At 47.1% G+C, this 12,805-nt stretch overlaps 2 protein-coding genes across 5 annotated transcripts in view; one reads left to right on the top strand and one right to left on the bottom strand.

Moving 5' to 3' along the window:
* Window positions 1-6,968, bottom strand: part of PDILT (protein disulfide isomerase like, testis expressed) — a 30,451-nt gene extending 23,483 nt beyond the window's left edge. The window contains exon 1 of the mRNA XM_054992526.1: window positions 6,713-6,968. Coding sequence (XP_054848501.1) covers window positions 6,713-6,941 — 229 coding nt within the window. The 5' untranslated portion in view covers window positions 6,942-6,968. The remainder of the gene's footprint in view (window positions 1-6,712) is intronic.
* LOC129338367 (acyl-coenzyme A synthetase ACSM5, mitochondrial-like) overlaps window positions 3,581-12,805 on the top strand; it is a 33,613-nt gene continuing 24,388 nt past the window's right edge. Inside the window, exons 1-3 of one of the 4 annotated variants that reach the window (XM_054992524.1) lie at window positions 3,581-3,770; window positions 11,008-11,076; window positions 12,062-12,244. The gene's annotated coding sequence lies outside the window, so the exon portion shown is untranslated. Of the gene's footprint in view, window positions 3,771-11,007; window positions 11,077-11,905; window positions 11,952-12,061; window positions 12,245-12,805 lie in introns of those variants that run through there. The other 3 variants (XM_054992521.1, XM_054992522.1, XM_054992525.1) reach the window with 3 other exon arrangements.

A 12,805-nucleotide genomic window follows, 5' to 3' on the forward strand; every position in this document is an offset into this window, starting at 1 on the left:
TCCCTTCGCCAGTTTTATCCTCACAACAACCTTACGAGGTGGGTTAGGATAACTAGGCAAGATCACCCAGTGATCTTCATGACTAAATGGGAGATTTGAACCCAGGCCTCCCCATCTATAGTCTAACATGCTAACTTGTTTCACCACACCACTGCTGTCGGGAAATCAGTTCACCAAATGCCCTCGGGAACAGAATGGTTTTAGAAAATCTCCAGAAGGCCTAGTGTGTGTGTGCGGGGGCGGGGGGGGATTCCAAAATCTGGGGGTCACAGCCTAAAAAGCCCTGTTCTGTGTGCCTTCCCATCTGTTAACAAGGGCATACAAGCACCTGTAGCTGAACTCAGCCTATGGGTAGGTTCATGTAGGCAGGCAGTCCTCAACTGCCCTGTTCTTGAAGCACTTGAGGGTTTTAAAAGTATAAACTGGGGCTGGAAACAAACTGGTGGCCAGTGTACAAGAGTAGTAATGCTGCATTAGCAATCAATCCCCCTGCCATCCAAGCATGCTTTGTATTTGTGTGGCCATTCGGAAGGAGCCAGTTCATTCCCGATGTCATTCCATGTTAGTCTTTTAAGACTGTTTTCCCGTCTTGGGGTGGGGAAGAGACGGATGAGGAGCCTGAAGAGCCAGCACCCATGACAGGTGGAAGGGTCCCTGTGGTTAACTGCGCTAAAGCCAGAGTTTTATTACAGGAAGGACTTAAAGGCTTTTTAACTTTGCAGTAACCTGTAAGGAATCCTTGAAGGGGTCAAGCTAACTTGACGTCTCTCAGTGTTATCATTGGAAAGGTCTCAGGTTGATTAGCTTTCATTACTATTTAATCTACAGATAAGAGTAATAGCAACTAGGATTGGCTGCACTCTCTTGACCGAAACAGGTATGCTTTGCTTTTAACAATACGTTCTTCTTCAAGAAGAAGACAAGATCCCAGACTCCCAACTATCCTGAAGACCAGGGCTATTTTTCAGCAGGAACGCGGTGAAATGGAGTTCCAGCACCTCTTGAAAATGATCACATGGCCAGTGGCCCCGCCCCCTGATCTCCAGACAGAGGGGAGTTTAGATTGCCCTCTGCACAGCAGCACGGAGAGCAATCTAAACTCCCCTCTGTCTGGAGATCAGGGGGTGGGGGCCACCAGCCATGTGACCATTTTGCCAAGGGCGATTTAAACTTAAAAAAACTCCCCTTTGTTCCAGCTGACCCAAAGTGACATCATTGTGCGGTCCTGAGTTCCACCACCTCTTTTCCTAGAAAAAAAGCCCTGGGTTGTTTCCACATGGCTTACTTTCCCTCGGAACGACCCGGAACATCGTGCCAAAAATACAGAAGATCGTGTTTTCTTGTGTGAGATTTGTGCGACGTCTTGCAAATCTTGCACGAGAAAACGCAATCTTCCACGTTTTTTGCGCGATGTTCCAGGTCGTTCCGAGGGAAGGTAAGCCGTGTGGAAACGGCCCTGCTGAAGACCCAAGTCCAAATCTTTCCTTAAGCTGGCCAAGGGTTTCTAATGTGGTTTTGTTACTGGAACTAGCCAGATCGTGGCCTGGTTTGTCCTGATTAAACTGGCGGCCTCCCAAGGGAAAAAGAGGGGCATGCCACACACTGGCCAGGATCCTATGACTCCTGAACAGCAGCCTTTCTTCAGTCTATGGAACCTCCCTCCACTTGAAGTGGCCCCTGCTCCAGCAGCAAAGCCACTTCCATTGGTGGGAAGCTCTGCTTGCTGTAGAAAAAGGCTTCGCACTCTGCAAGCTGAGTGGTACAATAGAGCCCACTCTATAGTTTCGCCCTTCTGCAGGCAAATACAGACACTCCTGACCTGGCCCCAAAGGAACTATTCGTGAAGATGGGGCCAGTTGAGAAACTATAAAGCATCATGGCACACTGATAACGCTACACAAATGGTGATGCAAAGTAATGATACATGTTCGGGGAGGGGCTGTCACCCATTCATACAGAACACTTCCATTTCCATCTCCAAACTAAGAAATCTCAGGGTGGTGATGCTGGGGAAAACCTTTCTTTAACCAGAATGCCAGATAGCTGCTGTCTGTGAGAACAGCTGAGTTCTATGGACAATCAGGTTAGTTGTATGCATCAATCTCAAGTGTGCAGCAGATCACTTACTCTGCACAGAGGAGTTGCCATGTGCAACCTCTGGCAGTTCCAGGTCACAGATCTTGAGCAGAAGGTGCTTCCTCTGCCCAGACCTTGGAGGGCTGTTGCTGGTCAGACCAGACAATACTGTCCTAGAGGGACCAATCATCCCAACTTGAGCAGTCTCATAGCATCACATGACTCTATAGCTCTTCCCAAAGAAGTCGGCTTGTTGTGTAACTGTACTAAGCCCCGTCCCGGCTTGTCACTTTCATTAGACTTCTGATAAATCGGTGGGAGGTTTTAATCTTTTCCTTTTCAGTTGCTGATCAGTCACAAACCTCTGGAACATTTATTTTCATAATTATCAAGAGCCCTCCATTAATCTTTGTATCAGCGCCACTTGAAAAGTGGTCTCTTTTTCATATTAATTATTTCACTGGGAGTAGCGAAAAGAACTCAAAAAAGACAAGGATTTTGATCCTCAGTGCATGAGGAATTAACTCTGTCATGCTTATGAAACTTACATTTGAGGGTGCGGGGTAGGGAGTTAGTATTCCTAGATTTTAGGAATGGTACACCCATCCTTTGTTCACGTGTGCAAATCCAGTCTTTCTCCAAGAATAGGGTTGTAAGGGTTTTGCACTATTATTATATGAACAATCTTGTTTCTACTGTGCTGCTTTCTAAATTTGTGATTCAATTATTGCATTTGTTTTTCCAGTTTTTGTAATCCAGTTGTCCCATTGTTTATGGCATATCGTATCCTGTTCCGTAATCTGCCTTCAGCCGGCAAGAAAGGTGGGCTTTAAGTAAAGGAAAACAAAATAGTAATTCAACTGTTTGGAAAGCCATCGCCTCCCTTTAATGGAAGGTTAGGCTTAATTATGTTTGGCTATTTTATTTTGACAAATATTGTCAAACATGCTGAATTATAAAAGCTCATCTTTTTTTGAGATAATCCTGGTGCTGAAACTGGTTGGCTGCTGGGTGAAACAGGAGGCTGCATGAGATGGACTACTGTTCTGATCCAGCAGGGTTGAATCCACACACCCGCGGAGCGTCCCAGCATTGCGCTAAATGTTCGCTAAACACCCGGACGTGTAGCGTCTTTCTAGCGCGATCACGCTAGAAAGACGCTACACTTTTGGGTGTTTAGCGAACATTTAGCACAACGCTGGGACCGTCTGCAGGTGTGTGGATTCAGCCCAGGTCTCTTCTGATGTTCTTAAAAGGCACTGTTCTGTTTGCATTCCTAGCAGTCAAAAGAGAGTACAGCTAAAAACCCTCTGCTGAAGCTGAAATTTTGACATCCTTCTTAAGCATGTACACCCCAAGATCCAGAATCTGTGGCCATCTCCTTGCCTGATTTCCCCCTTTGACAGCAGGGGACTCCAGGTTTTTTTTAAAAAAAGGCCTAACGGGAGGGCAGAAGGGATCTCAAGTTACAGTTCCTTGCTCCATGTCCAGATTTGGACTTTGCCCTGCCTCCAGCTCATGTCGCTCGCCTGTTAGTTTCAGGAGATAGCAGCCAGCCTTGGGTTTAAAAATCAGGCGTTGAAAATTTATGAGGATTGGGAGAACACAACCAAGACTCTTTGGAAATTACAGGGAGAGAAACCCTCCGCCAAAGCCGTTTCCCACTCCCCTGCTTCCAGAGTCCTAGAAGATCGGTAAGTTACAAAACAATGTTAATATTCGGAGGAGGCTTTTGCGGCACTCCGCCGAGACAAAGCTGCGCACAAGCTCAGAAAAAGAACTCCAAATTCTGTGCAAACCTTCACATCGCTCTCCACCCCACACCCCACAAATCCTGCCCACTTGTTTAAACGGATTGATATGGTATTTAGGGGTTTCAAAGAGCTTATTTTCAGACCATGGGTGGGGCTGGCACAGAGTGTACACTGAATCTTGAGTTCTGATCCCTACTCTTATCAGTCACTCTCTCAGCTTAACTTACTAGGTTGTTGTGAGGTTAAATGCAGAACAGAAGAACCAGTCATGCTGACCTGAATAAAAGTGATCTGGAGAAGCAGGCATGGCGTTTCAGAAAGCCATGTGTATCACCTCAGTACAAACTAGACCTTGACAACGGGAGACATTAGGCTTGGTCATTAACATGAAGCAAAATTGAGACATCTGACACATCGGAAAATGCAACGGTAGCTGGGAAGGGTAGTTTAAAAAGACAGAGCCAGTGGCAGGGCAAAGGCTTTGCTATACACTGGAGCTGTGTGAAAGGGCTATGAAATGCCAGAAGGGAAACTTCAGCCCATTATAACCTCTCCAGGTCCAAGCCTGGCTCTGGAAGGCAGCTCCAGCCCATTTCCATTCCTGGGTACCCTCTGGTTGCGATCCCACACAGTTTTAGACTGGAGAGGCGAAACTGACAGAACCTTGGGGTGAAGATTAAACTAACAAACCCTCTGAGGAGTGATCTCTGCCAGCTCTGTCTTTTTAAACTATGCGGCCCAGCTAACATTATGTCTCTCTACACTTGAGAATTCTCATGAAAGCTGTCTCATGTAGGGAGACTCTGAGTCCTGTCCTCTCAAGTGGGAGGAGGCTGGCTATCTGATGTGCTTTGAAGAAAGCAGAAAGGAGACCGGTTGTAGGGGGCTGGGATCACGGCTGAGAGATCCGTTGTAAGGTTCCTGGAGCTGGAGCTGGTCTGGTGATGTTGAAGGGACTGGTTGCTGATGTTTGTTGTGCAGCTAGAATGGTTGGTTTGTGTGCAAGCTTTTGTAAATTTGTCAATAAGAAGAGCATTTGTTTTTAAACTTTCTGTCCTCACATTGATTAGATTTCTACGGAACGTACACCAAGGACCACTATGAGATGTGGGATACTTTTTAGGATGCACTCCCTTCTGGGATACTTTTTAGGATGCACTCTCTATGGGACACTTCTGGGATACTTTTTAGGATGCACTCTCTATGGGACACTTCTGGGATACTTTTTAGGATGCACTCTCTATGGGACACTTCTGGGATACTTTTTAGGATGCACTCTCTGTTTGCACAGGTCACTGGATTGGCTGCTAGGGACCACCAGTAATTTTTCTCATGCCAGTTCCTCTCATCCCAGATATCCCGTTTTTGAATTACCGGCTCTCATTTTTGAAGTGCAACTGATGCCTTAAGAATCTTTAATTGTTCCAATTTCATTACCAGTATGGTACAGGGTGCTGCACACATGCAATTTGCCACAGTTTTCAGTTTATTGTTCTTCCTTTTCTCTACATAACAAACACACACATGCGCAGCAATAAAACACAAGGGATGACCGCTGTGTCTCAACCTTTTAGTGTTTGCAGGTCAGCAGGGCCATTCCAGGGCACAGGTATAACTTTTTTTGAAGGAAAGGGGGAGGGTCTGTGAGTCCTTTTTCAACCTTATAAATGACTCGCAAAATCAAGCATCGTAAAAAAGTAAAAACTTCTTTGATTCATTAGTATGGCCTAGCAGTGTTGCAGAAGGAAGAGTCCACTGCAATGCAAGATTTCGAGGCACTGGAAAGAGATTGTTCACCAGAGAGCCTCACATGGTTAGGAGGATTCCACCTTAGTGTGAGACTACAGTAGGGTTTATTTTAAGGGGGAACGTGCAGGAACACAGTTCTGGTAGTTCTCCCAAAAGGTCACATGTCAGGTGACCCCACCCACCTGATTATTGGCCATTTTGGGTCCATTTCAGCCTGGATCGGGGCTGAAATGGCTCAATTCGGGCTCAAAATGGCCAGGATTGGTCCTGAAACGGCGAGGATCGGGCCTCTGATGGGTGGTGGATCACTCTCCTGTTCAGCAGCGGCCCAGCGATCGAGTGGAGTGCGAGTGGAGCGCAAGTGAACAGGGAGGAATACACGTGAGTCTGTTCACTTGCCGTTCAAGTGTCATTTGCCACTTGTAGCTTGGCCCTGTGTGAAATAAGATGCTGGACTAGATGGCCCTCTGGCCTGATGCAGCAGGGCACTTCTTACGTTCCCATACTAAAAGCCCAGCAAGAAACGTTTTGCTTCTAAAAAACAAGTAGAACCTTTTGGTTTCTTAAGCTGTGAGCTCTCTTGCTCTTTTAAGAAGGTATGCCTCCTTTTAAATACATGAAGCGCTGCCTCGAACACTCTCCATTTTCTCACGCTGATAACGCACACATGTGACGTCAGTTGGGATGCAGCTCCCAACTACAGCCCTTCCACGCAGCAAAATCAAGGCACGCGTAGTTCTGAGGTAATGATAATGACAACCCACACATGGTTTGGAGAGCGAATCCAGCACAGGTGCTCTGTCCAGATAGGAAATCTGTTACACACTTTAATTGGCCCTTTAAAAAAAAAGGACACCTGTGTATTTTGGTAAGCTGCAAATATATTTCAGTTTCATTGATTTAAAAAGTCAGATGTCAAATCCACTAAAATAATCTATATTCTTTGACAGCCATAAACATTAGATAAAGATGGTTGTTGTGGGTTTTCCGGGCTGTACTGCCATGGTCTTGACCACCACGTGGTCAAGACCACGGCAATACAGCCCGGAAAACCCACAACAACCATCGTTCTCCGGCCGTGAAAGCCTTCGACAATACATTAGATAAAGATGTTTAGAACGATTGGTACTTACAGAACTCTACCAGCAGGTATTTGGTTTCCTTCAGGGCCTTATCAAAATTACTTTTCTTCAGGACTAAAACATTGTCCTCCTCCTCGATACTGGGGTGCGTGGTTTCCTCAGTTTTCTCCCCTGTTGGCTCGATGCCATTGGCTGCTGTGTGCAAAGAGAGGATCCCTAAGCCGAAGAGAAAGAGAAGCCACGGAATTCTCATTCTGATCTTCCAGTCCTTCTCGGGCATCAGAGGGGGAAGAGAAAGGGACCTGGAGCTGACTGGCTGTTGCTAATATGTCCATGGGCTTATCATTAGGACACGTGGCAACATTCCCACACCACAACAGAAAGAACTGGGCTTGCTACAAACAAAGGTGACCTCCTGCCTCCTTTGAAAAGTCGGCTGGCTCTTTTGAGAAAAGGAACCCAAAGGGAAAGCTACTGACAACCATGTTAGGCTTTCGTTTAGATTGATAAAAAAGAGGAAATGTGAACAAATCCATTAATGTTTTTAGGGATGAGGAATCCCCTCCCCTTTCCGTTCCTTTATTATTGGGGGAAAGTTTGCTCTGCCCTTCTATCTATTTCTCCTTAGTCCAGAATTAGAAGGCTTTCGCACTCGGCCTTTACAGCGCATTCATTATCATTTCGCATCCCCATGTTTTTCTGCCTTTTACATTTCCGAGCTAGTCATCATGTGATGCGGCTCCGGGAGAAGATAGGTTTTCCCCGGGGTATCTGACTACGGACATAATCGTAACTTTTTTTTGCCACGTGGGCTTTGGCCGGGGAAAGTAAGTGTAAAATGTTTGCCTCTGCCCCCGCTCCCGTTCCTTTCCTATTGCAAGTTGATTGGCCAGAGCAGATTTAACCACACCCACCCTCGTCAGCTCCCCTAACCCTTCTTTTGCCATTGGGCAACAACCGTTGCACCAAGCAGCAGCTCAGCTGTGCCCATCGCTCGCCTTCTCTGCCCCCTTCCCTTCTCATCTCCCCATCTGATTTCCCCCCCTGCTTCTAAAGGGCAGTGTCGTTGAGGCGTCAAGCACTTTAAAACAGAATTGTGGGCATTTAACAGTCGTGGAGATGGAGGCTTCCCCCAACACAAACCTAAGAAGATTTTCTTTAAAGCGTTCAGTTGGGACCTGGCTAAATGGAGTGGTTCCCCCTCCCCCCCCCCCACATTTCCGTCCTGCAGCCTCCTCTGCGTGGAACCAGATTTCTTTTATTGCTCTGCTCTGGTTGCAGAGAACAGTAAAAAAAAAGGGGGGGGGAGAAGGAAGATCATTCTGTGAATAGTAGGCAGTGGGGGTGGGGGGGAGTGCAGCTGCTCTTGTGCTGTCTTCTAAGTAAAAAGACTCAAACTTTCAACAGTTAGGGTTCGAAATGGCAGCACACAGAGAGAGAATGTTAAAAATTAACAGAATTAGACCGTACGCTGTTTGCCACAGGTTTACCAATGCTGGTCTGGATCAGACCAATGATCCATTTAGCCCAGCTTCCTGTAGCACACGCTGGCCAGGCAGTTGTTCCTAGAAAGCCTATAGAAAGCCTATAAAGAGGGACCCAGAGGTCAAGACAGCCCCGACATCCCTCAAAAGATGCAGAGAGTGACCGCCTCTGAACATGGAGGCTCCATTTAATCACCATGGCTAACAATCACCGATCGACCGAGTCCCCTCCAACCAAGCATTGGTATTCAGTGGCAGAGGACATATTAGCAGTCCTATTTGTCTGGGTCTGGGCCTTTCTCCCTCCTTTCCCTGTGCAGTATCAGTGTCCTGAGCGCTTGACAATTTTATCTGTTCTCCAGTCAGTGCAGTCTAGCGAAGGGAGATCAGTTCAACAGAGAGCGGCATATTCAAGGCCAGCCAAGGAGCATCCTGACCCCGATGAGATCTGAACTTTGCTTCCTCTGTGTACAGAAAAACGTTTCATGCAGCGCACCGCACTGGAATCGTCCCTCTCCCCCACAACCTGCATTGCCTCTCTAGAACCAAAATCGAGAGGGTGCAGAGGACAGCGACGAGGATGATCCAGGGGTCTGGAGACTGAGCCCTACGAGGAAAGGCTGAGGGCCTTGGGAATGTTTAGGTTGGAGAAGAGGAGATTGAGGGGGGACATGATTGCTCTCTAAGTATTTGAAAGGCTGTCATTTGGAGGAGGGCAGGGAGCTGTTCCAGTTGGCAGCAGAGGGTAGGACCCGAAACAATGGGCTTAAATTACATGCAGAAAGGTAGCGGCTGGATATTAGGAAGAACTTTTTCACGGTCAGAGTAGTTCAAAAGTGGAATCAGCTGCCTAGGGAGGTGGTGAGCTCCCCTCACTGACAGTTTTCAAGAAGAGGCTGGACGAATATTTGTCAGAGATGCTTTAGGCTGATCCTGCACTGGGCAGGGGGTTGGACTAGTTGGTCTGTATGGCCCCTTCCAACTCTATGATCCTATGAACCGAGGCCTTGCTCTCAATAGCAGAAAGGGAGGTGTGTCAGAGATCCAAGAGAGTGACTGTGCTTATGAGTGTAGGGAAGGCTTGGATTCAAATGTGTGCTCAGTGGGTACCCTCAGACTGGTTGTGATCTCTCAGCATAACCTCCTGCACAGGCCTGTTGTGAGATTGATATGAGTTGGGGGGAACAGAACCAGGTACAATGCTCTGTCCTCTGTGGAGGAAGGGCAGGATAAAATGCAACAGATAACTTGGTACACAGCGGTACAGATTTCTGACAACAGCTTACATGATTGCAGAGAGGCGCTTTTTTGTACGCATATAAAAATTAGCATATCATGGGAAGGGGTTCTAGCTTAGGCTTCTAACTTGACATGCTATTTTTTTTATAAACTCCATATAGAGTGAAGTCTGAAATCTAAAGATGAACAAAAATTAATACGTGTATGTGCATATAACTAATAGCATTTTGAAACAGCAAATCTTGCGGGCATCTCTCCCCAAGGCAAAACAGAGGCAGTGATTTCCTAGGGACGGGTGCCAGAAAACAGGGGTCATGCCTGGCGAATGGAGACATGGAAGTATAGGTCACCTCCAGGCTGGACTACTGTAACTCACTTTATGCAGGGCTGCCCTTGGGCTTGACCCAGAAATTACAGCTGGTCCAGAATGCAGTAGCACGTGTCCTTATGTGGACTCCAGTTAGGGCACATCTCCATCTAGGGCTGTGGCTGGTGCAGTGACTCCCAGTTGAGTTCTGGATTCAATTCAAGATGTTGGTTTTGGTATTCAAAACCCTTCATGGACTGGGACCAACATACCTGTGGGACCGCCTCTCTTGTTAAGTCCCCCGGAGGGCCTTGCACTCTGCGGACAAGCAGTTACTGGTGATCCCCAGCCTGAGGGACATTCACCTGGCCTCAACCAGGGCCAGGGCCTTTTCAGCCCTGGATCCGGCCTGGTGGAACACACTCCCAATAGAAATCTGGGCCCTGTGGGATTTGTTACAATTCCGCAGAGCCTGTAAGACAGAGACATTCGCTGGGTCGTTGGTTGAAGGGCTGGCGATCTGTCTCTCCAGAATGCTGTGCTCTATACTCTGCCGCTCTGAATGCTGGGATCATGGCTGTGCCTGTGTGGTTTTATTGCAGCCTTTAGAATCTAACGAAGGACGCCATTTAACAGTTGGTTTTGTGATTTATTTTTTGTAAATTTATTTTATTTTATTACTGTGTGAACCACCCTGAGCCTGTTCATGGGGAGAGTGGGATGATGATGATGATGATGATGATGATGATGATAAGGGCTTTTTTATGGGAAAAGAGGTGGTGGAACGCAAGACCGCACAATGACGTCACTTTGGGTCAGCTGGAACAAGGGGGGAGTTTTTTAAAGTTTAAATTGCCCTCGGCGAAAATGGTCACATGGCTGGTGGCCCTGCCCCCTGATCTCCAGACAGAGGGGAGTTTAGCTGCTCGGCGGCACGGAGGGCAATCTAAACTCCCCTCTGTCTGGAGATCAGGGGGCGTGGTGTGGCCATGTGACCATTTTTAAGAGGTGCTGGAACTCCATTCCACTGTGTTCCCGCTGAAAAAAAGCCCTGATGATGATGATGATGATAGATTTATATACTGCCCTTCAGGATGACGTAACACCCACTCAGAGTGGTTTACAAAGTATGCTATTATTATCCCCAAAACAAAACACCCTGTGAGGTGTGTGGGGCTGAGAGAGCTAGAAGCTGTGACTGACCCAAGCTCACCCAGCTGCCTTCAAGTGGAGGAGTGGGGAATCAAACACAGTTCTCCAGATTAGAGTTCCACACTCTTAACCACTACACCAAACTGCTATGTTCTTTTCCCAAGGAAAGTGTTTGAACCGCTTCAGCAGAGGAGCTGCCATTAGCGTGTGGCAGCAAGAACATACTTTCATAGGTAAAATCCTCCTTCCCAGATAGACAAAACACTCTCATAAATCAGACAAAGGTTGTTGTTGCTGCCGGAAGCTGGTATCAGATGTAACCTGGGATCCCCATTTATCTTAATACAGATTCCCTGGTTGCATATGCACCAACTATTCCTATTTTCTCGCATTTGCCCTAGGAGACCATTCACTATTCATCTAACCCTTCCTCCAAGGAGTTGAGCGAGACATTCATGATACTCCTATCCTTGTTTGTCCTCACAACAACCCTGTGAGGTAGGTTAAGTTGAGAGAAAATGACTGGCCCAAAGTCACGCAAGGATCTTCACTGGCTGAGTGCGTCTCCCAGGTCTTGGTCCAACACTCTAAACCACTACACCAAGTGGGCTCAACCCCCATTAAAAACAAGGTTCCTGTTTTCATCTGTGGGCCAAGCTACAAGTGACGAATGACACTTGAACGGCAAGTGAACAGACCCACATGTATTCCTCCCTGTTCACTTGCTCTCCACTTGCCTATGTGATCGCGTGGAGGGCAAGTGGAGTGCAAGTGAACAGGGAGAAATACATGTGAGTCTGTTCACTTGCCGTTCAAGAGTCATTCGTCACTTGTACCTTGGCCCTGTGAAATGCTGGTAACTGAGCACATTCAGTGAAGACCCAGCCATTTTAAATCCAGATCACTGCCCTCTCTTACCTCTGTCACAACAGATGGTGCATTGCCAAGCCTCTCTTATGCTCTGCCCCTTTCCATCCCCCTGGCAATTCCTGCTTCCGGCACTGCCAGGTGGCCTGCCCTTTGCCCCAGCCTCATCTCCCAGCTGCAAGCCAGTGTTAAGCACACAGATTGGCAAATGCAGCAGGAGTGCACACAGCCTGGTGGCAAGGTAGGCCCGCGTATGCAAACAATTTGGGAAGCCTTTATGGGAGCAGTTGGCAGAAACCAAAAGAAAGGAAAGAAATAATCAGGACTTTGCTGGCATTTCTATATTGTAAGGTCCACGTGTTTGAGCAAAGCATCTGTCAGAACAGTGTGGAAGAGCCATTCCTATGAAAAATGACTCCCCTCTCTGGTGACTGGGCTCCAGCTTAATCCTGTCCAATTATAACACAAGGCTGATAAGGTCCTTTGTTCGGAGCTCATGTTTTTCCTTTCCCACCAACTGAAGTTACATTCAAGGTAAAACGCTTGCTGAGAGCCCTTTATCTGTAAATACACAGTGCATGAGGTTACACAGTGCTTCTGGTTAACTTCAAGGTCTTAACGAAAAAAGCAGGGGGTGGGAGAATCCACAAGACTGGTTTTTGTAAGAATATACAGTTTTGCTAATGCCGAAACGTGGTTTGTCTGGCTGGACAGCACCATCGGAATAGTTCAGCTGTCTTCAAAAGCTCACCAGAAAAGTTGAAATTTACAGATTCCTGAGCACCGAGAGGGTTGGTGGTTGTCTTACATTCTGTTCCATAAAGTACCAAATAAAACGGAAAAACCCACAGAAACAATGCAATCGTAAGCAGAGTTACACCAGTCTAAGCCCCCTAAAATCAATGGGCTTAGACTGAAGTAACTCTGCTTACGATTACAGATGGGCACGAACCGAAATACGAACCAAAATTAAGCGCGAACCAGGCCGGTTCGTGGTTCGCGAACCACGGTTCTTCAGATCCCATTTCTGACAAACTGCCATGAACTTTTAGGCTGGTTCGTTTGGTTCGTTTTTTGGTTCGTCACTGCAGACAG

This window comes from Eublepharis macularius, chromosome 12 (genome assembly GCF_028583425.1).
Source record: "Eublepharis macularius isolate TG4126 chromosome 12, MPM_Emac_v1.0, whole genome shotgun sequence".
In the NCBI taxonomy this organism is placed as follows: Eukaryota; Metazoa; Chordata; class Lepidosauria; order Squamata; family Eublepharidae; genus Eublepharis; species Eublepharis macularius.